Source organism: Phoxinus phoxinus, assembly GCF_949152265.1.
Source record: "Phoxinus phoxinus genome assembly, chromosome: 10".
Taxonomy (NCBI): domain Eukaryota; kingdom Metazoa; phylum Chordata; class Actinopteri; order Cypriniformes; family Leuciscidae; genus Phoxinus; species Phoxinus phoxinus.
In genome coordinates, this window is record NC_136885.1 from 14,182,310 (window position 1) to 14,208,559 (window position 26,250).

At 36.4% G+C, this 26,250-nt stretch overlaps 1 protein-coding gene across 4 annotated transcripts in view; it reads left to right on the forward strand.

Annotated features, from left to right (window-relative positions):
* Nucleotides 1–8,622: 8,622 nt before the first annotated feature.
* The window catches only part of pde11al (phosphodiesterase 11a, like), a 29,358-nt gene continuing 11,730 nt past the window's right edge, over nt 8,623–26,250 (forward strand). For 2 of the 4 annotated variants that reach the window (XM_079625971.1, XM_079625972.1), the window contains exons 1-8: nt 8,623–8,742; nt 10,114–10,249; nt 14,878–15,829; nt 21,265–21,423; nt 23,049–23,138; nt 23,337–23,477; nt 25,254–25,318; nt 26,093–26,213. In XM_079625971.1, coding sequence (XP_079482097.1) covers nt 14,966–15,829; nt 21,265–21,423; nt 23,049–23,138; nt 23,337–23,477; nt 25,254–25,318; nt 26,093–26,213 — 1,440 coding nt within the window. In that variant the 5' untranslated portion in view covers nt 8,623–8,742; nt 10,114–10,249; nt 14,878–14,965. The remainder of the gene's footprint in view (nt 8,743–10,113; nt 10,250–14,877; nt 15,830–21,264; nt 21,424–23,048; nt 23,139–23,336; nt 23,478–25,253; nt 25,319–26,092; nt 26,214–26,250) is intronic. The other 2 variants (XM_079625973.1, XM_079625974.1) reach the window with 2 other exon arrangements.

The following is a 26,250-nucleotide window of genomic DNA, read 5'->3' on the forward strand; positions in this document are numbered from 1 at the left end:
GACCTTAACCAATCAGCGGGGGAATTACCACCTACGTCACTGGTAGAGGCGGGGCTACACCGGGTTGATAGCACCTTTTCCGTGACGTCGCCGCATCTCAGAGCTCACTAGTTCTTGGAAGCGTCTAAATGTTTTTAAGCACCCAATTTTGTCGCTCTTTGGATACTTTGATGAATATAAATGGTTATTTTTTAACACAGTACATACATATCCTAATTTATTAAATACATCTTTGCTTAACTGCTTCCCCTGGCCAGCAACTTGACATTTTAGACATTTGGTGATGGATGTTGGTCCTTGTGAAGGTCACTCCAAAGTCACGTTGTGTACAACTTTTATAATGTATTGCATTATTCTGGGTTTTTTTATATTCTTAAACTTTCCTTGACTTTTGACACAAAGATGAACCTCATAAAGACAACAACACAGTGAATCCATATACCCAGTTGGACATTACAACTATTTGAAATGTCTATTTGAATTTATTTTTGTTTATATAATAAACCTATAATAATGTTAGTCAAATGATGAACATATTAATTTTGAGGAAAGATATAGCCTAAAGCCCATGTACTTTTTGGTTTGGTCATTTGTATGAATGACACTCATAGCTGAAAACGTATATTCACCAGCTAGGTTTCAGAAACTCAGAACGGTCAAAACCTGTGAACGACAAACAAGCTCAGGTGTCCCATTAAATGAAAAGGTGAGACAAAGTTGAATGAGTCTGTTTTTCACTGTAAAAAATGATTGTATTGTAAAAGACTAAAAATACAACAGTAAAAACATGTTAATTGGTTAACAGTATAGGCTAATAGATGTATTAAACTGTAAAACCTTACATTTCATGTAATTTTACGGTCAAGTTAAATGTACCATTTTTGGAAGTAAAAAAAAAACATAAACTGACATTCACAGAATTCTCTGTGTGAAACTTCACATTTGATTTTTTATTTTTAGCCTATGTTTTTTCTTAGTTTTGTTGTTGTTGTTGTGCACATTAGGGTTTCATGTTACATCTTATGTTGTTAAAAATGAATGTTTATTGCATTATTTTACTGTCTAGTGTTACAATGATGGTGTTTTGTCTATGCGTATGACACTGTTTGCACCTTCAGTGTGTTATATACCAGAGCTTCACTCTCTAAAAAAAATGGGAGAAATGTGGAGAAATGTCATAAAGGGATATTTCACCCCCAAAAAAATATAATTCTCGTAAAATGTAAAAAAAATCATTTACTCATCCTCAAGTTGTTCAAAACATGTATTTCTTATTCTGAACACAAAAGAAGATATTTTGAAGAACATGGGTACCCAAACAGTTTTGGGGCACCATTGACTTCCATACTTCAAAAAAAATACTATGGAAGTCAATGGTGTATATCAACACTGTACAAAATTGTTAAACAAGAATAAACTAATTTTTTAAAGTCAATGTAATTTAAGTTGTAATGACTTAAACATCCATGTATGGCAGCAACTTTTTTTCTTTCTTTTTTTTACAGTGATACTGTTTGATTACAAGTTGTTTGGAACAACGTGAGCGTGAGTAAATAATGACAGAATTTTCAGTTTTTGGTGAACTATCATTTTAAATAATTGAACGTTTAACTTTATTTTGGACCCACTTTATTACTAACGTTTAAATGAATAATTCGATACAATGCACTTAATGTGTACATACATGTTTGGTAACACTTTATTTTACAGTGCCGTTGTTACACGTTACATGCAGTTACTAACAATAAATTACGCATAATTACATGCAACTAACCCTAAACCAAACCAATAGCAAGTACATGTAGTTAATCATTATTACAGTACTTAAATGTATAATAACAGTGTAATAAAGACATCTTAAAATAAAGTGTATCCACATGTTTTTACATACACATGTAATTAATCTATCAAATCTAATTAATGTAATATGTCATTAATATCTGTAATTACATCTTTAATTACACTTTTGACCCTTCCCTTACCCCTTAACCCATCCTTAAACCTAACCAGACCATTAAACCTGTCCCTCACCCGTATCCTGCAATACAACATCAACACAATAAGTTCATTGTGCCTAACAAATATTTTTTATGTATACGTACAGTTAAACACACCTCATATAAAGTAAATTCAAATATATAAAATGTATTAAAACTAAATTATTAAAACTAAATCTACACAATCCCAAAAAGTGAATAATTGTGATAATTTTCATGAAAGTGCTAATGGTTTGGGTAAATGGAGCGGCACTACGCATTCAGTCGTGGAGGCACCTGACACAAAAGGTTGGGAATCACTGCTCTTACACAGTCATAAACACATCACATTTATGATGCTATATTGATTTATGATGTTTCCGTAATGTTTTAAGGTCATTAAGAATGCATGCCATATCCTTTTTGTTATATCCACTCAGGCACATCAATTATGTACAGGTTGTCACTATAATGACAGTATACGTCACCAATAAGCATTGGACAACCCTTCATAGAATGAATTATTAGATAATTAACCTAAATAACTGTAGAGCATTCAAGAGTGTTCAAGAGCATCCAAGCCTTTATTGTGATGTCAAAACCAATCAGCAGCAAAAAAAAGACAAGCCAAATAATACATGGGTAGCTCAATGTATCTTTCATCAGTTTGCTGTTGCCTGTAATGGAGGAGAAAGTAAAAAACAGAGGAGGGATGTTGAGGGTATTGTTAGTCATAGTCGGACATGCTGTGTTTTATGGGGGTGTGTTCACCAAGCCGTGCATATTTTTAGCACATTCCCGGGGTATTACACACACCCTCATCATTGAGAGTGCTCATGTGTGTTAGAGGACACAGTACTCATTCATGTGAAGTGGGTTTGTGCGTGACTGCACTGGAAATGTGTGGGCTTCCACCAGAAACTAGATGCAAACAATAATCACGCAGCATTATAACAGATCGCATCTACAATCACCCAACATTTCCAAAGCGCACAGTTTGAGAAAGTCCCCATACTGGTGAAATGTGCTTTGTTAAGTCTTTAACTAAGCAGCATTACATCAATGTTTGTCTTTATTTTTGAAAATATTTGCAGCATTAAACGACACTACATGTTGTAACTGCCTCTAGTTAAAATGACATGTGTAGACAAAATTACTTTTATTTATAAATAATTCAATTAGTACAGCTATAATCCATACAAACGTACAGCGGTGGTTCTCAGCCAGGGGGCCAATAGGGGGCCTCTGCAAACTTATTTCAACTCAGTTATATGAACATAACCTTAATTGCTTAAATGCAATGAATGAATGAATTACAACAGAAGAACAGGTACATATCAGCATATATAGGAAAGCCTTCAAATATGGTCTCGGACAAAGGGGTTGGGGGTGTTTTAAATAAAACCCACTGCAACACAGGGCTTTAGTTCAGTTGACAGAAGATTTCTAAAGAAAGACAATTCTCCCATCTAGTGTTGGAATTAAGATACTACAAAACTGTGGTTTCATTTTCTACTAGTGGCCAGTTTCCTAAAAGCTGAAGTTATGTATAGATCTTGCGTATTCGGCAACAGCATTTATCACTGTCACCTTAACAAAATATTATGTTGAATTATATAATATAAATATAATATAATATTATATTATAAGCTTCATTTTTATGTGGGCATGTCTAAATCCAGTTTAAAAACCTGATTTGTGTAATTATCTAATTTTCTAGCAAAAAACATTTAGCAACCCTCTCAATATATATATAGTGGTGGTGGCCAAAATTATTAGAACGGTAATATTTTTTAATGTTTTAAACGAAGTCTCTTCTGCTCAAGGCTTAATTTATTTGATCCAAAATGCAGCAAAAACAGTAATATTATGAATTGTTTTTTACAATTTAAAATAACTGTTATCTATTTGAATATATTTTAAAATGCAATTTATTCCTGTGATCAAAGCTGAATTTTCACCATCATTATTCCAGTCTTCAGTGTCACATGATCCTTCAGAAATCATTCTTTTGCAATTTGCTGCTCAAGAAACATTTATTATTATCATCAATGTTGAAAACAGTTGTGCACAATTCCTTTTCAGGATTCTTGGATGGATAGAAAGTTCAAAAGAACAACATTTATCTGAAATAAAATGCTTTTGCAACATAATAAATGTCTACTGTCGCTTTTGATCAATTTAATGCATCCTTGAATAAAAAACTCTCACTGACCCCATTTCTGAAGCCTTGGTGAAGCAAAAGAGACTTCTTTTAAAACATTAAAAATTCTTAATAATTTTGGCCACCACTATTATAGATATATATATAATTTTTTTTTTTTTATAAAATTACAAATACAGCCAAGTTAATGTGAAATTTTGTGAAGTTTATTTTGAACTTTTTGACTTTTTGTCTATTTGACATTTTCACACCTAAAAACGAGGGATTTGCGCCCTCTATTGATTTAATAGAGTCATGGATCCTTAAAGTTATTTGTGGAACGTACCAATCATTTAGTAGATGACAGTGAACTATACTATTGTTATAGTGTCTGAAGAAGTCAACAACAGTTATGGTTTACTCTGACAATATTCACAGAAAAACTTTCTGCATTGAGGAAAAATTACTATGCAGTAAGTGACATTGAAAAACATTATAGACTGCCAGTAGAAGGCCATTAAAAAAATATAATAATGTATATATAATTGCAGTCCCTTATACACCTCCAACAATGGCTGTACAGATTGCTGTCATTCTTCAGCTCTTTGTATGCAGAGTTGTCAGTGAAAGGATCTGTGTACCCAAGCGCTCAAGGACAACCAGTGGGCCGACTCACATTGCTGCTGTGAGACATGCTTTTCATTTGTTTGAAAAAGGTCCTGAAGTAGAAATAAAAAGAATAGGGGAGATGGGGGACGGTTGCAACACTTTTTTACATTTCCTTGAGTTTCTCAGAGACTTTTTGTGTTGAAAGGCAAACATTTTAATACAATATACCCACAGCCGTCAGCTACCCACACTGCTGCAACATGTGTACATATGATACGTACAATTTATACTTGAATAGACAAAGTCACATGTTGTAATTTACCCCATAATGGTGTATCCCATTGGTTACCAACATGTAACCAAATTCAAGGTTATTTTGGCTAGAAGTGGGTTACTCATAGCCCGGTTATATCGGGTCTAGTTAACCTAGATGGTGAAATGACGGCTATTGCTTACTGGGTATTTGGTGTGCTGTTCGAGGGGAGGGCTACATGATCGGAGTTTGGCCTGAACCCAGTGTGCTGCCCCCATACCCCTGAACATATGTGAGTCGGCTATGTATACACAGGCCTCCTCTTGTGCTGATTGGGGAAATCATTTCAACGTGTTTGTCAATAAAACATATTTTTTTGTTGCATCACTGCATCAATAGGACGAGAATAATGGTAATATAAATGTTCCAAAAGTTCCAAGTCCCTAACCAAGTGGGAACACATCACCATAATGGTGAGTTCAAATAAAACCATTTGAGGAAATCAACATCAATTTATGAAACAAACATTTAAAAAAAATTGTATTGACAATTCAACATTCAAAATGGCTTTAGAAAATGAGTGAATGCAACTAAGGAGAAAGATAGCTGCAGAAGTGACGGAAATGAGTGAAAAATGGTCCTGCCTTGAAAACTCTTTTGCTTATGGTACTCAAACCAATCAAGTAATCGTAACTTGTTTTTTCTGAGGCCCTGTCCCAAGTGGAACCCTAAGCCTCCTGTGATCTTTCTCCCCTTTTGTGATGTAATGCCGCTTTGACTGTCGAGTAGAAGTCTGCTGCGGAGCTCATGGGCCTGCGGGCTCGGCACAAGTGCACATCAAGGGGGGATATTGGCCACAAAGGGGCTTCTGAAATGACAAATGGGACACCCTACGGTGCACAGTCCTGTGGACTTAAAGGAACACTCCACTTTTTTTGGAAATAGGCTCATTTTCCAACTCAAATGTCCGTCTCAATGCAGCTTCAAAGTCTCTACACGATCCCAGCCGAGAAATAAGGGTCTTATAGCAAAACAATCATCATTTTCAAAATTACTTACTTTTTTTCATTACTTTTTAAGCACAATTGTTCGTCTTGTGCTGGTCTGTAAGCCACGCATTACGTAATCACGTTGGAAAGGTCACGTGCACGTCATTTATCTAAGTTGTTGGCTGCGTTCCAAACCGCATACTCAATGAGTAGGTACTTAATTTCAATAAGTACTTACTTAACGAGCGCTAAAAGAGTAGGTACTTTATAGCCAAATCTCGTTAAGTATGAATGCGAACCGGACATCTGCCATGTTGACGTTATCATGTGACCTACGACACGTTATCACAAGTGCAACAACTTAAAAGATTTGAACGACACGTTTAATTCATCTATCTGTAAATATCTTGATATTGATTAAACTTGCTCATTTTATGGTCTTTTTGAAGAAACTGCTGCCCATTTATTTTGAGAATACATTTAGGGTTGATTTAAGTTCTTATATTTAACCCTACTTATGTGACCCACCGTTTTATCCTTAACGATATTATTTATTTTTATTACGAAATCCCAAAATTGTCATCTCTTGAATATGTTGTTAATTTCTTTATTTTATATCCAAACATTTTCATCCACAAGCAAAAGTGGCTTACCGTGACAAATACTGACCGATACTTAATTATATTACTTTTTACTGAAAAAAATTAATAAAACAAACAAAATGTAATGTATGTCATATGACATAGCTATGCATGAATACACTCTAGATGTGTATATTGTGAACATATCTACATTTTCATTCAAACAATTAATTAGATAATGATATTTGATTTACTGACAACAATGATAAATATTAATAAAGGAGTAAATGAATGAATGAAAGTCCCCATCACACAATAAACAAATGCAAGTCAACACATGAAACAAAGCTTTATTCAAACTACAATCATGTATATAGGCTACAGGCACTGAACCACATCTACTGCCATCTCAACACAGCGGTTCCCATTCTGCGGCTTTATTCTGATGAACCAGCGGACCGCCAGAGGTGAGCCGTGCCGGAGTCCCGGAGGTTGTTGCGTGATGTGTTGTGCTTCACAATCTGAGGCAATAAGGGCCGGTGGAGTGATGGAGGGTCTCGTCCATGGCACGATCTCCAGGATTCAGCTCTGTGCTCCTCATCCTCAGTGCTCACACCAGTCTGCTGACATTTCAGATCCTACAAAAATGCACAAACATAACACAAAAGCAGTCATTTTAACAGCACAATGTCATTTGATTTCAGTATTATTTAGCAGACAAGAACGCTTTTTTCCACAAATGCCGCCGTCATCTTTCCTTGCAGGTCCTGCTCCACCACAACAGCTGTGCAGCAAATGCACAGAAATCAAGAATCAGAAAGGTGCTGTAATAGCTCTGTTTGAAATTACAATAATTAAAATAAACTACAACTTAATATTTAAATTATTATTAATTTCTGTAGTATACTCACTCAAAGCCTTTGATGACAGCCTTCAGCTTCATGAGCCACTCCACCGGATAAACACACATCTGTTCATCTGTCCCTGTAACATCCAGACAAGACTCCCATAACCTGTGATTTATGAGCTCAACACTACATTTACATGTTGAGGTTGTTTTAACTTTTTATCCAACATACATGTTCCTCAATTTATCAACAGTACTAATGGACAAATAAAATAAATAACTTATGTTTAGTTACTTTATAGATATGTTCTACATAATAGCACACATATCACTCAGATGTATATTTCATGTTGTGATGTGCTCTTCTGCAATACTTATAAAATATGTTCCTGTCAGATGTAAATAGACGTTTAAAATAAGCGTCTTTAAGATGTTTATGGTTTATGTAAATCCACGTTAGAGACGTAACTTACGTGTCCTTACTGGAGCTCCTGTCAGCTAGAGCTAACGTTATACATAATAAAACGTGTTTTTACAGCCAAATCACAATCATACTATACTGTCTAACTCCTTTACACCTTCAACAGTTAAAACGTTTACTCTATAGTAGTTTAACACATGCAATTTTAACACAAGGAACCGTGTTTACTCACATTTGAAACCCCGCGCGTCGCTGATCTCCGTGATGTTTGATAATGACGTATCCTCTCGCGTGGCCTCCTGGGATAGAAGAGTATCCACCGGTTGAGCACTCAAAAATCTGGCTGGAAGCAGTAAGCCATCCGGGAACTTCTCGCCTACTCTTTTATGAATACTGATGTTTCGAACGTACTGCTTCCTTCACGTACTGTTTTCGCCTACTATATAGTAGGAAAGTAGGCATATTGGAACGCACTTAAGTCCGAATCTCGCGATAATTAGTACGTCACCCAGGTAATTCTCGCCTACTCTTTTGGATTCATACATACTTTTTCGCTCGCCTACTCTTTTTCCCATACTAAATAGTAGGGAAGTATGCGGTTTGGAATGCAGCCGTTATTTGTCTGTGTACTCTGGTTCAAAAAAGTAGGGAAGGGCGGAAAACTCATCCAACTTCAAAATTGTCCGACATCTTTGTTTTAATTTATTTTTATTTTTATTATTTTTCGTGACCAATTTTACTTTTAGAAAATGACCAATCGTTTCGCTAGATAAGACCCTTATTTCTCGACTTGGATCATGTAGAGACTTTGAAGCTGCATTGAGACGGACATTTGATCCTTCTTTTGAACATTGGGATAGATGGTTCGCGATTGCCAAGTCCATTCTGTGTAGAAAAAGCCTGGAATGTTGAAAAGCATCGGGGTGAGTAAATTATCAGCCTTTTTTTTTTTTGAAAGTGAACTAATCCTTTAAGGTCAAGAGTCAGTCTCCATGACAACAGGAATAATTTATCTCTTAGACCCACGAATTATGCCAGCAGTTCCTCTTATTGCCATTTTTTTTTAGAAATTACAACTGTCATCATGAATTGGTATATTTTCCTTAAAATGTATAAATGTTTTGTTTTAGCAATACTCTTGTTAATTAACATTAACTTTCAAGGGTAGGCCTACAATCTCTGTCACACGCAAGTTTCAATTAACATCAGGCACACTATACACCTTTCACACCAAAAGTGAAATGAATCAACCTCAGCCTGAAGGAAATACACATTCAAGCCTGTACAGCAGAGGGCGCAACTCAAACAAACCTTTCAGCTGTGCTGCCATTCAGGATCGCAGAAGAACTGGATGAAGGAGAAGAAAGTTCAACAATCTTAAAATTAAAATTAAACATAAATGTTTAAGTCATTTTTGTTTATTAGTATGGTTGAATTTGATCATCAAAGGTCAGCAGCAAAGACATTGGTTAATAAAGTGAGATAACGTAAAGCATATTTATATTTGGCATGTTTGCGTAATATTCTGAGTTTGCGTTACTTATTTGAAAAACCAGCACTGCTTAGTATGGAGATAAATTAATATATAGATAAATAGTACATGAATACAACAATTAACGGTTATGGCGTAAGTTAGGCTAGAAGAAGAAAACTACAGACATGGGTCACTGAAAGTATCAATAAGACATCTTTTTAACAGTGATAGAAAAAAAATGTCGGCTATATTGCTCAGAGAAGGTCTAGGTCACTCTGTTAATTATTTTTATATACATGTATGTACATTGATTCTCTTTCTATAAACCTCCAACAATAGCTAAAATGCAGATTGCTGTCATTCTTCAGCTTTCCTAATGCAGAGGTGGCACAGATGCTTGGAGAACGAAGAATGTGTGTTTGCAAACGCTCAAGGACATTGCAGCTGTGAGACATGCTTTTCACTTGTTTGAAGAAGAAATAAAAAGAAAACCATTCCCAGTGAAGCTAAGGTCATTCTAGCACCTTTTAAATAGAAAAAAGAAAGGACAGACTCCGAACTCAGTGAACTATCTGCACCCAACAGAGCTACAGATAAATTATTACGTTTATAATGATTCTGATGTTTATATTTTGGGGCAGGGGTGCACATATATTTGCGAGGGACTCAATCTTTGAATGAGATGTATGTTTTTCTGTTTGTGAAAGGGGTTGTCTGGATCACAAAATGCATTTTGTCCACAAAATGTTTCATTTTTTTGTTATTCAGCTTTTATTTTATGTTTATTTGCTCCTTTGATGATGCCGCCACACAACTACAGGAACTACAGGAGCAGAAGAAGCACTGGAGGGCTGGACTGGTAGGGATCGGTATGATGGAAATATAGCGGGATACCGGGGGATGTGGGAGCTGAAAGGATGTTCCCTCGGAATATCAACTTTAATCATCTTCTTACTGTAAGAACACACACAGACACAGTATTATAAATATTCCGATTTTTACAATGAAAAGATTGTGCTTTCACTCTATCCTTGATCCATCCCTGCCTGACAGCAAAACCAGTTACCCAACAGCATGAAAGGCAGAGAGTAGAATAGAAGAGAGCATGTGTGTTATTCTAATGTGCAGTTGATACACACAGTGTGAGGAAAATAAATAAATACAGCATGCAAGGTGTGCAAAAGAAATAACTGAAAATGGACAGAAACATATTTCATAATTTTACCTCATGTCAATGTCCGTCGGTTTGGGAACCCTGAAATCAATACATAATAAAATAATAAATAAATCAATAATGATAATATAACCTAATTTGATTAGAGTGTGAAATTAGCCAGCGAGAGTCTGTGAAACCGTACAGCTGGTCATTCAGTCGGACATTACTCTTCTTGGTGAGGGTGAGGTCATAATATTGCTCAATGATGACAGACCTAAACGCAAGCACATTCAAATTTCAGTCTGAAAATCTTTTAAGGCATGCATTTAAGACGTTATCAGCTTTTTCATGATCAGTTTTTCAATAACACAAATAAAATTATGATTATAAATAATGTAAATTAAATTAAAAATACATTAAGAAAATAAAAGTATGTAAATTAAACATTAAACAGTTCTATATTTTATTTACATAATTTTAACGAAATAATAGTTTAATTAAAATGTATGTATATATATTAAACAATAAACTTCAAATATTAAAAACAAAAATAAACATTAGCAATGCTTACTCGGGCAACACAGATCCTCCGAAGCCGAAGTGTTGATGTCCCTTAATGACTGCAGGGATGTGTTCATTCCGATAACTGAAAGCCATCTTTCTATAAGCCTGTTGGCTTTGCTCTTTATGATGCCTTTTTGGGTAGACCCTGTTGTCCCTATGTACAATTGAAAGACAATGAGTTTAGGTCACATTACAATTATTTTTCTTTATGTTTATGTCCTTAAAGCGGAATAACAAAATACTCCCCTTCGTTATATAAAACTAAATCTTAAAGGGACAGTTAAAGCTAAACACTTTGACTTCCATAGTGGCCATGCTATGGAAGTCAATACATCAACTATTTGGTTACCCATATTCTTCAAAATATCTTCTTTTGTGTTCAGCAGAAGAAATTCATACAGATTTGGAACAACTTTTTGGATGAACAATCCCTTTAAATGCAGGATCCTAGAATATCCTCACCTTGGAATATAGAGTCCAGTGATGCTTAACGGTTGCCTCAAGATGGGTGGGAGTCTGAGTGGAGACGGGCAGGTTTCCTCTTTCATGGTTCCCATTCCAATGCTCTGGCACAGTGGTTGAAAGGTGGGCAGGTGTTCAGCCTGATTCTGGTGGATCAAAGCAAGCAAATGTTGGACAGGTGGACGCCGCCGTGAAAATTGCGTCTGCTACCGAAAGCTTGGATTCCCTCACTGTTCATAGTATTGAATCTACAAACAGCCACATGAAACCACAGAGTGACACTTTATCCAAGTCCGGACACCATCACTATGGAAGCTCAGCTGCGGCCTTTGTTGTGTTTAAGGGATTTGGTGATGCGAGATGCTCATTAGACCTGCCTCGCTGACAGATCACACTTAATCCTATCGCTGAGCCCTTAAACTCACTTATAAATTCCAAATATAATGCAAAAATTCGTCTTTGAACAAATTAGGCCGATGTCAGTTCCCGTCGGTAGGTTTTAACTGTTACACTCAAAGCTAATTATGTAAATTCAAAAGTAAATGTATTCCTAATGAATAATGCAAGAAATCAATAGCCCTCAGAGAGCAATCACAGCTCAGAATGTAAAGTCTGCTGTGACTGGGTCTCTGACTGCAGAAAGTTTGGTGCTTGTATTCAATAGATAGGCTGAAACCAGAGCAGGCTATCTGAGACACAGAGATCTAGGCTACTGCAGAGAGTGTAAAGGCATCTCTGGTTTCAACAGCTAGCACATGCATCCAATAGAAAAGTAGTGCAGTTTACACATATAGGAATGCTTGAAGGGGTAGTTCACCCAAAATTAAACATCTGTCTTCATTTACGTACCTTCATGTTGCTCCCAAACTCATAAGTCTTTCATTCATCTTTGGAGTAAATGAAACAGATGAAACTATTTGAAAAAAATGCATTCTGACATCATAATGGAAAATAGAATCTCCATTGTTCATTCAGTTGGCTTGAATGTTAGAAAATCCCCTTTAAAGGCTTGTGTGCTAAAGTAATGACTTGTTTGGTATTTCCTTTAGGTCTCTAAATGTATTCCCACCAAGTCATCATCACAGCTGTCTCCATTGAAAACAGCAGGGGCGCTGTCCGTGGTCCTGAAACGTGTCACTTCCACAATTCAGTCTTATTATGAACAACATTATCTCATTACATCCCATAGCATGCATTACATTAAATATACATTTAATCTACCTGGTTGTTTTTATAAACACTTCTGAGGAAAACCCCCCACTCGCTATCTTAGCATGAACATTTGGTGTTCAATAAAAAGCGAACACACCGATCGATAAACCAGACTCTGTCCAGTGGCACCGCCAACTGCTTGCCAAGCATTTCCTTATTTACAAGGCTGTGTTGAGCAATATATTCAGTATTATACCTTTAATTGGGATCCTCCAGGGGCCTTGTAAAAGGTTTCGAGAAAAGCTGGGATTTAGCACACATGCCAAAGTAAAGTTCAGTGACCAATTACCTTCCTCTTCTACGGAGGGGTTGCTGTATTACATCTCCTACTGTTGTATTATGAATGTAGTGCGCTGATCCCGCTCCCTTGGTTGCTTGTTAATACTCAACTATGGAGAGCAGGTTTCATTAGCCTGCAGAATATACTGCTGCCGGCCATTAGGGGCGGTTTTAAACGTCAAGGCTGCAGCAGTACCTCAACTTACTAATGAGCATCAACTGGTATAAGCTAAAACTCACACCAGCAACCATTTAAATGTGCTTAGGTGATTAACTTATCAAACTCAGAGGACCACAATGGAGGTCAATACATGAATACTCAAGAAAACATATCCTACATTTGCACCCTACAATCCCAGAATCTGATGAAATTGTTTATTGAAGACCTGTTTGCATTACACATCCATGGATGATTCTAATTAAAACATATAAACACTTTCTGGGCGGAGTTTAGATGTAAGGAGAAATATTATATCAAAGTAGAACCAATCCACAGTTTAGTTGAAATTTAAACTGAACAAATACACAATGCCTTTTCAGGAGAAGTGAAGGTCTATGCGTCAATAAATGAAATAAAAAAAGTATAGAACATGCAGTGGTGAACTAATTCAATGAAACTTATACTAAATAATAATATATATTTTGGTTTGATATCGTTCCTCTTCATACAGTAAAAATAAAACATTTATGGTGGTTTTAAAAGATGGTCAGTTAGGGCAGAAACCATGTTCCAAAAGCCAGTCTGAGTTAATATGACAATATTTTCATGCAGGCACATATAGGCCTACTTAAGAAAATTGCTCTAAATATGATATTGTATTTTTTAAGCAGCAGATTAATTTGCTATAAATAAATGACTGGCCCACTTTTACAGATGATCTGTCAAAAACATAAACATTCAAGTGAAAAGGAGTGTCTAACTGTGTTCAAAAGTAAGTCATTATCACAGAAATATATTTACATTTATCAAAGTTGCAGCATCAATCATCAAGGGCCAAGAGAAAGTTTTTTATTAGTGCTTCATTGCAAATTTACCACAGAAAAACCTAACCTAATTTTGTTGTGTTAAGGTATGCCAATTATTGTTTTATGGCGTTTTACAATGCATTTTATTTTTTATTTACAATACATTGTATTTTATTATTATTATTTTTTAGTAGTAGAGCAATGCCAAGATCATGGTGTGATTTCCAGTGAATAATGAACTGATAAAATGTACACCTCATTGCTTTGCCATCTGCCAAATGAATGTACATGATATTATTTACAGCTCTTGTTTATATAATGATTTGAAGGAGCATGAGGGTATATTGTGTTTGTGTTGTTACATCATAGAGTCCAAGATAAATTTCCCTTCAGCGACAATAAAGCAATACAAAGTTCAATTGAAATGTTTTTTTATTATTATTATTTTATATTAAATCCATAATGAATGCTCTATGTGCAAACAGGAAACAATGAGCTATTCGTCCAATTGGAATATTGTGGACGGACTTACATTAAAGGGATTCTTTAATGACAAATGAAAGCAGTGATGATTTTCAGACTGGGGCTACTTCAAAAGCCTTTAGCTCATTAGTGCTTAATGAAATTAAAAAAAGGTATTGGAAAATCTCTCTCTCTCTCTCTCTCTCTCTCTCTCTCTCTCTCTCTCTCTCTCTCTCACTCACACACACACACACACACACACACACACACACACGCGTATTTACGCAAGTGTGATGAGGACACAGCATAAAAAGAGCTTCAGCAAACAAAACCAGAGAGTTCGTTAAACTACCACTAGACACACATACGAAATATAAATTTTCAGGCACAGAGACACTAATCTCGTTTGCTTTTAAGTTTATTTATAGGTACTTCCCAGTGGAGATCTACGTCTTACCTGCCAAATTGCTTATTATTTTTCAGCGTCGTCTCGCATCAGTCACTGTTCAAATCCTAAAAGACCGGCGCGAGGAGGAAGGCTGGAGAACAGTGATATGTAAATGACAGATGGATGTGTGAAGTGTGTGCGGCAGTATACAGTGAGCTGAGCGTTACAAGACAAATTCAGATCACTTTGGCAGTGGCATTTTTGGCTATCGACATGACAACTTTTGATTTTTCCGACGTGGAGGCATTTTTGGATTGCCACCCAGAGCTTTTTGAGGAATATCTCGTGAGAAAGGGAAAGTGTGACACCCTGAGCAGGTGGATCAAAGAGCATCAGCCGTCCAAAACGTCTGCGGTGGAGGAGAAACGCGGGGTCGCGAGGGACCCATTCTGGCCCACGAACCCTGACGGACTGAAGCGCAGATCGTCCCACATGGAGCTCCGCAGGAACTTCGCCCGGTCCAAAGCGATGACGGCGCACCGGACCTACGACGAGCACGTCAGTCTCACGGCCAACGAGTCCCAGTCAAGTATGCGACGGCGCGCGCTCTTGCGGAAAGCCAGCTCGTTACCGCCGACCACCGCGCACATCTTGAGCGCGCTCCTCGAGTCCCGAGTCAACGTGCCTCAATATGCCTCAAGCGCCATTGACTACAAATACAGACTCAAAGAATCCAACGAGAGGGAGTTCTTCCTCGAGCTGGTTAAGGACATTTCTAACGAACTTGACATGACGAACCTCAGTTACAAGATTCTTATCAATGTGTGCATCATGGTAAACGCAGACAGGTGTTCGCTTTTCCTAGTGGAGGGACCGTCTCATAAGAGGACGCTCGTGTCCAAGTTTTTTGATGTGCACTCGGGTACCACGGTGCGACCCTCATCGAGCACTCTGGACTCAAATGAGGTGCAGGTTCCGTGGGGAAAAGGCATCATAGGTTATGTTGCAGAACACGGAGAAACCGTAAACATCCCGAACGCATACGAGGTAGAATTGCAGCTAATACAGACAATTTCGACAATAAGGTTGAGGGTCACGGAAGGGTTTAGATTAGGCTAGTCATGGAGCGTATTTTTTTTGACTGTCGCCAAATAGACACCAGAAGAAGTCGCGTAAGCCAGAGATAACCATAACAACAATAAACTCTAGTGACTGCGATCAGATAAAAAAAAAAAACTTTATTCCAAACGTAGCTACATATCAAGAATACATCACAAAAACCGCAGTGTTTTTTTCTTCTTCTTTTTAAAAAAAAAGTCATTCAGATAACTTATGTTTCTAATTGTGCAAGTGGCTCCAAATTATTTGCGTTGCGCAGGACAAATTGCGCCTGGAAAAATACATTACATTTAATATATAACAAACTTTTAAAATGTATTTTAAATACCCTGTAAGACATGAAAAACAAAGTTAGGCTAGTTGTTTTAGGGAATTGTATAAAGTGAATGTAAATATATATAGCCTATATATACATATATATATATATATATATATTATATATATATATATATATAATAAGTAAATGACAATAGCATGAAGCCAGAGCCAATAGAGAAAGTCTTTGCAGTTGGAGACCCCGCCCCCTTTTGGAAGTACTGCCCACTTGTGGAGTGGACGCCCCATTTTGGAGATCTCCGCTCTGCAGTTATGCAATATTCTGCTCTATGGTGTTAAATGGATCGTAGTTGATCCGTGATCCGTATGGACCAGGCCCCACGGTTCGGCATGGATGTGTTTTGCGGATTAATTGCATTAAAAGTTTTGGTTCTTGCGCACTGTTATCTGTGCACACAGGCACAGCACAGCACAGTCTGCGCACAGATTAGTTTGGCATGCACAATTGATTCCTCATTTGCATCTCAGTGCGCTTTAACGGACACATACAAACAAATGTTTTATTCCAGTCTATTGTATGTAAAAATACCAGCCTCATCCAATATTCTCGTACACACAGTCGGTTATGACAAACCTAAAGAGTTGAGAAAGAAATCAGATGTGTATCATTATATTGGATCCGTGAATGAGGTCTTAAAGTGACAGCAACCTATAAATACCTGCTGCTAAGTCATTAATGTTAATCAAACAACAAAACAGCGTTTAACAAGGATTAATCTATATTGGATCGTGTATCATGTATCATGTATACAGTGAACATAGTGTTATTTACATTTAGGCCAAATTATTACATGTCTGTAGGCTACCTGAATACTACAGTTAGACCTTACTTTATTTGTAACTTTGTTATACTATATTTATCAATGCTTGTAATTAGGGCTGCACGATTAATCACAATTTACATGTAATCATACTTAAAGGGTAACTCTCGCCAAAATCGAACCTAGGCCCTTTTTGTTAATCTACCCGAGTCAAACATTAGTGTAAAAGCATATTTAGAATGGAAACTCCACTTTTAAGTTTGACCGTATTTTCATTTCAAAATGCCTTTTGAATGGGAGTGAATGGGGCACTACAATGAGAGCATCAAAATCGCTATTTTTAAAACACTAATGGTGCGTTCACACCGGACGCGTGTAACGCGTCTTTGCATTGACTTATAACATTGAAATGACTCGCGCCTGACGCGCTATTCGCGTCCGGTGTGTGGGTGCAGTAAGAAGGCTCGACACAACATGAAACTGTGCTCGAAGTATCACCAGGGGCTCTACACATGAACTCGAGCATTGACAACATTGCATGCGGTTTTATTGCGATTAATCGCGCAGCCCTACTTGTAATTACTGTAGGCTATTTGATCTTAACCAAAATATATATTAAAGGGCACCTATTATGACATTTAAAATGTTCCTAATGTTGTTTAGGGAGTCCCCAACAACAGTTTTACATGCATGCAATGACAAAAAACACTTTTGTTTTCGTATAATATGCATTTATTTTTACCTGATTTGCTCACCGACTCCCAAATGAATCGTTCAACGACTCGTTTTTCAAACCCCTCCTTTGCGCGACGCTAATCTGCGTTGATTGGTCAGATGACCCAGCAGTGTTTACAGAGATAATACTTATTTTTAACACGGAGTGCAATGATGCTTTTATCAATTAAATTGTATTATAATAATGATTATAGTCCACTGCTTTATAGTTTGTAGTAAAAAACGAAAAATAAGATAAATAATTTAATGTTATGTTAGCGAGCATAGCCCAGAGTTCATATTGTAAAAGCACAATCAGTCTTTGTTTGCGTTAGCCCGATGCATAAACATAACGTTTTTACAAAAAAAAAAAATGCAGTTACGTTACTACGAGGTATTATTCTATTCTTTAGACAACTCCGAAAACAACGACAAACACTTCACATATCTCAATACAATTGTCATTGAAGACCTAGAAGCTAAACGGTGCTTACACAACAAACAAAATAATTATTAAGCATGCTACATAAAATATAAAAGCAACAATTATTAATAACACTTACAGGTTGTGATACGGAGGAGGAAGCTGATGCAAATACACTTGGAACTGAACCTTCCTTCAATATCAGCGAATCCAAGTTTGATTGCATTTAAAAAAGCAATCGTCTTCAAAATGACGCGAACAAAGCACAAGGCTCGGACTATACTTCTGTGGTATAGTGAATTGTAGCCACTAGTCTTCAAATGCTCCTCCTTGGGCAGATGAAAAAAGTTGTCTTTTGAGCCGCACTTCAGAACACAGCGTCTCGTCGCCATGATGTTTTCCCTGGCCTTGGAGCGCAATAAGTGGGCGTATCGTATTCAAATAACTTGACAAGTTGACGTCATCTCGTCAGAGAAAAAGCTTCGGTCTTCTAACGATTCATAAAAATGACTCAGAGTCGACTCTCATTTTTGAAAGACAATAACTTTATATACGGTGCACTTTCATATTTCAAACTTTGCAGGATGTTTTTGTTCACTTAGATCTATGTTACACACTACATGAAAGGTAAATTTCAAAATTCCATAATAGGTGCCCTTTAATACATCTTAATACCTGTATATATTGGCTTGCATTTTTAAAAAATTCAGAATCATTAAAATGATTGAATTTCATTAAAACAATCTAATATTAATAGATTAATACAAAAATAAGCTAATTTAAAATAATAAATAAATCATTTTTGGTTTCGGTTTTCGGCCAAGAGCATCCAGAATTTTTGGTTTTGATTTTCGGCCCAGAATTTTCATCCTTATAATATATATGTGTGTGTGTGTGTGACTGTGTGTATGTATTAGGTCTTGATAACAAAGTTAAACGTTCAAACCAAAGTTCAATCAATACACAATAGGTCACCTGATGGAGTTTTCCTTTCCTTGCCACTATGGCCTTTGGCTTGCTCAGTTGGGGATATTAAATTTAATTAATCAATGAATAATACTATTGATTATCATTACCAAACATTGACGTTTTATTATTATTTTAATTTAATACTGTAAAGCTGCTTTGATACAATCTGTATTGTGAAAAGCGCTATACAAATATTCTTGACTTGACTTGACATTATTGAACTGCCATTAAAGAGCCTTAAGCCAGTGTAAAAGGTGACACATAAATATAAAATCATTGTTTTGGCCAACATTTAAAAGACACGTATTGTAACAGCACCCCCCAAGTTCAATCTTTCAGGTAAAATCTCCATGTTTACCCTTGCCTGGATGTATGTCTGTTTGTATTCTCTTGTTTACCCAACAGCTACAGCAAAAAAATATGAAATTTTAATATGGGGGATAGAGTAGACCTGGGTTATGTTCAAATATTAGTGATTTCAGTTTCTGCAGTCAAGGCTTGGAATCGCTGTCTGATTATTTTAAATATGACAAAAGATTCAAAAACCTCAATACTTCATGTGAAGAAATCGCAGTTACAGAGTTGACTGTCTCCCCATCTTCAAATACACGCTACCAGTTGTGTGTACACATCATTATATCATGGCCACAGGCAAGCCTTCCCCGGTATAGGTCAGAGGAGATCCATTAATGCAGTGTAATGAGTGTGCCACTATCCCATAGCAGTCCAGTGGAATTGCATACTTTTTACTTAAAGGATGGTGGAAATAAAAGCAGTTTGTTCACAAAAAGCACTTAATATGCTAGAAGATTGATCTGAAAGACAACACAGTTTTTCCTCTTCCTCGTTGCTATAAAGTCAAGAGTGAAGATGGAACAATTAGCCTCTTTTTCCAAATCATCTTGTGCTAGATTTAAATTACGTGAAGTCTGTAAGTGTATTTGGAAATTAAAATGAAATGATCTTTTTTTGCAATTTAGCAAAAGTAGTCATTAAAAATGACACAATAAAGTTTTCCCTTTGCGTTTTTCGCGCACAGTCGACAACATTGTCAAAACGATCCCTGTTTACACTGATCCATGAAAATGAACAAAAAAACGGTATATTCTGCTGCCAGGCCAGTAGTTGGCGATGTCACTTTGTAAAGAAACACTACACTGTAAAAAAAGATTAGTTGACTCAACTTAACTAAGTCAAGTCATCTTGTTGCTTTGACTGAGTTAATTTGAGTCAATTTATAGTGTCAAGTTTATGCATCATTTCGTGTTTTGAAGTGTAATAAACTTGACACTATAAGTTGACTCAAATTAACCGTAATATGCATGCGCATGACATCAACGTTTCACAAATTCACGTTTTTGTAGTTTAGATTGTAGACGATTACGGTATCTTTTTCAAAAACTTGCACTTGAAACTCGTTTTCAAAAGACTGCATTTTTAGGCCCCCAATGTCGTGTAAATGAACGTCCAAAACATATAAAAACTGAAAAAAGGTGTTGAGTAAACGCAACGGCCCCTTAGAAGAAAAGTTTCTATATAGAACCTTAAAGGGTTCTGTCAGGTGCTTTATACATCCAACTTATTTTGCAATGTGGAAGTAATCTATTGTCTGTGAATGTGTGAGACTTCCGATTCATTAGCTAATATAATGAAATAACTAAGAATAACAAAGTGCAGTAAATGGTTAAACAATTTGCCCTACAAACAAGTGCGTTTATAATTATGACAATACATTAAAATAATAAATACCAGTTTGCAATATCAAGCAGGATAACGAGCTGTTTTATGCAGCTAAAAATAACTGGAAGTGAATGACACCGGAAGCCAGACACTTTCTGGAATGAAAAAACGGTGGATAGAAACTTTAAGGGGTTTCCATCATGGGATCATTTTATGGATTGTTTTAATTAATACATTTTGTTTTAATAAACTTTTACTTTCGATACAATTTTATGAATTAAGCAGCTTGTAAACATACTTTATCACTAGAAACAAATTAAATAACCAATTAAAAAGAAAGTATCATGCAATCTTTTGAGACATTTCTCCTTAGAACCTTTTTGGTGTTCTTTAAAATTGAATCAAGAACCCTATGGTTCTATATAGAACCCATTGAACCCTTTTTTCTAAGAGTGCTGTGCCTCTTGTGTATTGTGTAGGACCATCGGTTCAGTGATGAAATTGACAAGCTGACGGGCTATAAGACTCAGTCCATTCTGTGCATGGCCATCAGCAACAGCGACGGTGAAGTCATTGGTGTAGTGCAGGCCATCAACAAGAACCCCAGCGGAACTCCATTCACTGAGGACGATGAGAAGGTAAGCTCTATTCTCCGTTTCACTCGGCTTCATGCTGATGTTAAACTTTCAAGATCTGTTCCAACTACTGGATTTATAGTCTATATCATTCTCCTGATGCCAATTAATGTAGTGCCCAAACTTTAGCTGGTAATGAAACTCTAGAGTGTGAAGATAATTGCTGTGCTAAATCAAAAGAGATCTATGAATTAGCAATTAACAATTAACGAATATCCTGCCGTGCTGGAGTAGTTGTAGATTTAGAAAATTAGTTATTTATATGAGAAGATTTATTCTTGATATTCATAAGCTTAGACACCCTGTGGTCATTGTACTGAGCAACTGCATAAATCAAAGCTAGATCTGATTCTCTGTTGCTCTCCGAATTTCATAAAATTGCTCGCACTCAAATTAAAGGGATAGTTCACCCAAAAATTTTAATTCTGTCATTATTACTGACCCTCATGGTGTTTCAATAAACCCTTAAAACTTTCATTCATCTTTGGAACACAAATTAAGATCTTTTTAATGAAATCTGAGAGCTTTCTGTCCCTCAATTCACACTGATTAAAAAAGTTCATAAAAAGATCGTAAAACTAATCCATATAAAGTTAGTGGTTTAGTCCAAATTTTCTGAAGAGACACGATCGCTTTATATGATGAACATTGAATTTAGGCTTTTATTCACATAAACATTCATCAACCCACACGCATCAGTTATGATAAAAAGAAGCTCAAGCATGTTCGCTTGAAGTGCAAGAACCAATGAGGTTCATTCTCGTGTTACGCAGCACGTTTGAACTTCTGCAAGAACCAATGAGTTTAATTCTCGTGTTACGCAGCACGTTTGAGCTTCTGCAAGAACCAATGAGGTTCATTCTCGTGTTACGCAGCACGTTTGAGCTTCTGCAAGAACCAATGAGGTTTGTTTTCGCGCGTCAAGCAGGTTCAGTTGAGCTTCGGTTTATGTTCGCTGATCAAAGTTTAAATGTGAATAAAACTGTATATTCAATCTGTTCAACATTTAAAGCAATCCAGGCTCTTCAGAAAATTTTAACTAAACCGCTCAATTCATATGGATTCATTTTACGGTCTCTTTATGAACTTTTGAAGCGGAAAAGTAGTAGTTGATTGATAGAGGGAAAGAAATCTCTCAGATTTCATTTAATTTGTGTTTCGAAGATGAACGAAAGTCTTGCGTGGTGTTTGGAACAACATGAGGGTGAGTAATTGAATTGAAAAAATGTTTTGGGGGTGAACTAACACTTTAAGCTGTGAACAGAGGTCATTATTATCATTGACTAAATCAGCACATAAATGGCATACCTCAGAATCTATACAAAATATAGATCCAGTACTGCCGTCTCTAGGCACAAATCAGTCTGTACCCGTTCATCTCATTCCTTTACTTTCATCGCTGCTTCAAAACATCTCTCTATAGATAGTAATTAATAGCACAGAAATTCTTTAGAATTATTTATGCCAAGCAGCACTGAAAGCAAAGCAGGCTGTGCTGTTATAAATGCCCTAGAAATACAAAGAAGCAGAACTGATGTGATACCTCCAGTTCTTTTCCCCCTCTCAATATCTCACCGTCGCGCATCAATCTGACTGCAGCTTTGAAAGCATCAAACTTCTCTCAACAGGTCCTGCAAATGTATCTACCATTCTGCGGAATATCGATCTCCAACGCCAAACTCTTCTCCGAATCCCGCAAGGAGTACGAGAGGAGCAGGGTAAGTCAAGATCTGCAGAAATGTTGCTGAATAAAACTCAGAACATTCAGAATGATTCAAAATCTGCCTCCAGATTTCTAGACCTCTCGGACAGTGTATCCTCAGGTCGCAAGGTTTCAAATATTGAATAATCCTGTGTAAAGCATGAAGGCCTGTGTTTTCTGAATACATTTGGAGCTGCTGCTGTTGTTTCTAAAGGCGCTGCTGGAGGTGGTGAATGATCTGTTTGAGGAGCAGACGGACCTGGAGAAGATTGTGAGAAAGATCATGCAGCGTGCGCTGACATTACTGCAGTGTGAGCGCTGCTCGGTGCTTCTGCTAGAAGACATCCACTCCCCTGTGAGATCACTTTCAGTCCTCCTTTTCTCTTTTCTGTCATGGTTTTGGTCTATCTTTATTACATCTTTTTCTTGATACATTCCACCTTTCTTGACTAATGAAACTAGGCATCGTCTCATTGGCCTTCACATAAGCCTTTTTTTCCTACTCTTGCTCTTGAGAACATCAGTATTGCTCATTCTTAGGTTTTTTTCCACATAAGTATTGAAAGTTTGTTCTTATTCTGTTTGTGCTATGGACATGAATGATACCTCAAGTAGGAGTGTGCAGCCAAGCTATTATCTGTATTCTGCAGTCAAAATTTATATGTGGATGTGGGCGGGGCTTAAAGTGGAAACGAAAAGCTCATTTTTATGTAACTCAATTCCATTTCATTTCAATTTAGCAAATATGATTTGTATAATTCATTATTGATTCTATATAATTACATTTATTTAAAATATCGCTTTTTTTAAAACCTGGAAACGAGTTAGCATTTTAGCACTTTCGGTTTCATCGTTCCAAAGTCAATGGGTTTTTGAATTGGTATTGAATGACTTAAAATAAGGTCTCTGGTTAATACAAGCTCAAGATATTTTCACAATTTATTCTATGACATATAATACATTGGTAGTTCCCTTTTGTATTTTTTTAAAGCTTTTACTTGTCTTGAAAAAGACGGTTGCTAACAAACCGCTAAATGGGACTACAGAGGTTCTCGGGGGCATTCAGTAAAACTCATCTACACTGTAAAAAAAAATCTAAATTTTCTAGTGACTGGTCACATCTACATTTTTCAATTAGTTTGACATATTATTTCTCATTGAGCCAATGTTAACAGACTATTGCAACAATTAATTAAATTTATTTTACAGAATTTCACTTGGGCCAATTAAAAAATTTAGATGTGACCAGTCACTAGAATATTTTGACTTGGAGAAGTACACATTTTTTTTACAGACTGACTAGTTCGCTTTTACAGCCTTGTTGTGTCTAGTCACGCTCCTGCAAACTATTCTAACTTTTAAATCAAGATTGAAAGAGTTGTCGGAAGCTTAGTGGTTGTGATGTTGAAGTCATGCGACCGTGGTGTAGATCTTTTATATCTTACGTTTAGCTTTTTACTTGATTGTATTTACATGTAGGCTTCAAAATTCATAAAAGTGTTAAATGTAAGACTAATTTATTGATCAGGTAAATAGGCTACCATCACTTCAGCAGTCTATAGCTTGAACAACAGTTTGTGCTTTTTCTTTGCAGGGGACTTGTACTCCATGCATATTTGTCACTGACTGCATAAATCGTTCAGCCAGTAGAGGACACTGTGCTTCAGTACTTGATAGTCCAGAGTTAACGTAGAATTAAAGAGAACAGGGATAAAAAGATGATGCTCAGTGCCTGCAATGGAACATTAAAGTGACTGTCCATTTTGTTTTAGAAACAAAATCCCTTTAATTTGACCAAATCTTAACCATTTCTTAATTTTAAATATGTTCATTAAAATATGACTCTATCATTTTGCTTGTTGGATAATCAAAAACTTGTTCACTGATAATCTAATCAATTGGATAATCAGTTTTAGATTAATTCATTTGAAAGTTATTATTTGTGCCTTTTCAAACAGTGTATTCAGCTTCAGTATTAATTCTACCTCAATTAATGCATTTTTTTAAATACTAGAATATCACAATATATCAGCCTTTAGACTATAAGAAAACATCTTGCAACCGCTCAGAACACCGTGGAAATCACCCATTGTAGCATTTTATTTTATTTAATTTTTTTATGTGTACTCAGGTGGTAAAGTTCTCCCAGACATTTGAGCTTATGTCTCCACTGTGCAGCGTCGATCATGACATCAGGTGAGAATAACTGGACTATTAATAATATAACATACTGTTACATGTGTGTTTATAGTAATGTCGCATATCAAGTTTCATGTTCAATGTTTCTTCCCTATTGTGATGTTGCCTATGAGTGAAACGTCTTCTGGAATGAGAAAAATATGTAGGGTGGGACTTGATTTTGTCCTTAGGAATTGATTGGATCATAGGAAGTTGGGTGTTGCCAACTAAATGGAGGCATATTTGAAAGTCTGTTTGCACACATTTGTGGAGGATATTAATGCTGCCTTCATTATCGTAAATACGAATTTCCTAGTTAAAAATTGGGAAGCTCGGGGATCATTTTGATACCCATGTTAGTGTGGTGAATATTGTTTGTTAATGAATGGGATGGTAAATATCATTTAGGCTTTAATAATATTTATCCAATAAATAAGCAAGAATAGACCTGGTGTTCTCCATGATTCCTGTTATTTTTGACAACAAAGCACTTGAATGCGACAAGCTCATAATCACAACTTCAGAAGTGGGAAGTGGGAAATTTCCGCTAGCACTTGAAGGCAGCAAAAGTCCCACCATCCGTAGATATATACTGTACGTCAAGAGAGCAAATGCTGTTTCGAGTGGTAATGAAGGTTAACATTTTTGATTAAAGTTTATGTGTGCACATTAACCTTTTATAATAAACACTGCAACATTCTGTACCAAAAATAAGAATTGTCCATTTTGATTTCATTGTACCATGCTTAGTATGTGTGTTTGTGTGTATGTGTGTGCATTTGACAAAGTCAGCATGGAGAAGGTGTCTTGTTCGGACTGGCTGATCAATAACAGCATTGCTGAGTTGGTAGCATCAACCGGACTGCCCGTTAACATTAGTGACGTCTGTCAGGATCCCCGCTTTGATGCTGAGGTGAGCAGAACACACTCTCAGACACGTTTTGATTGCA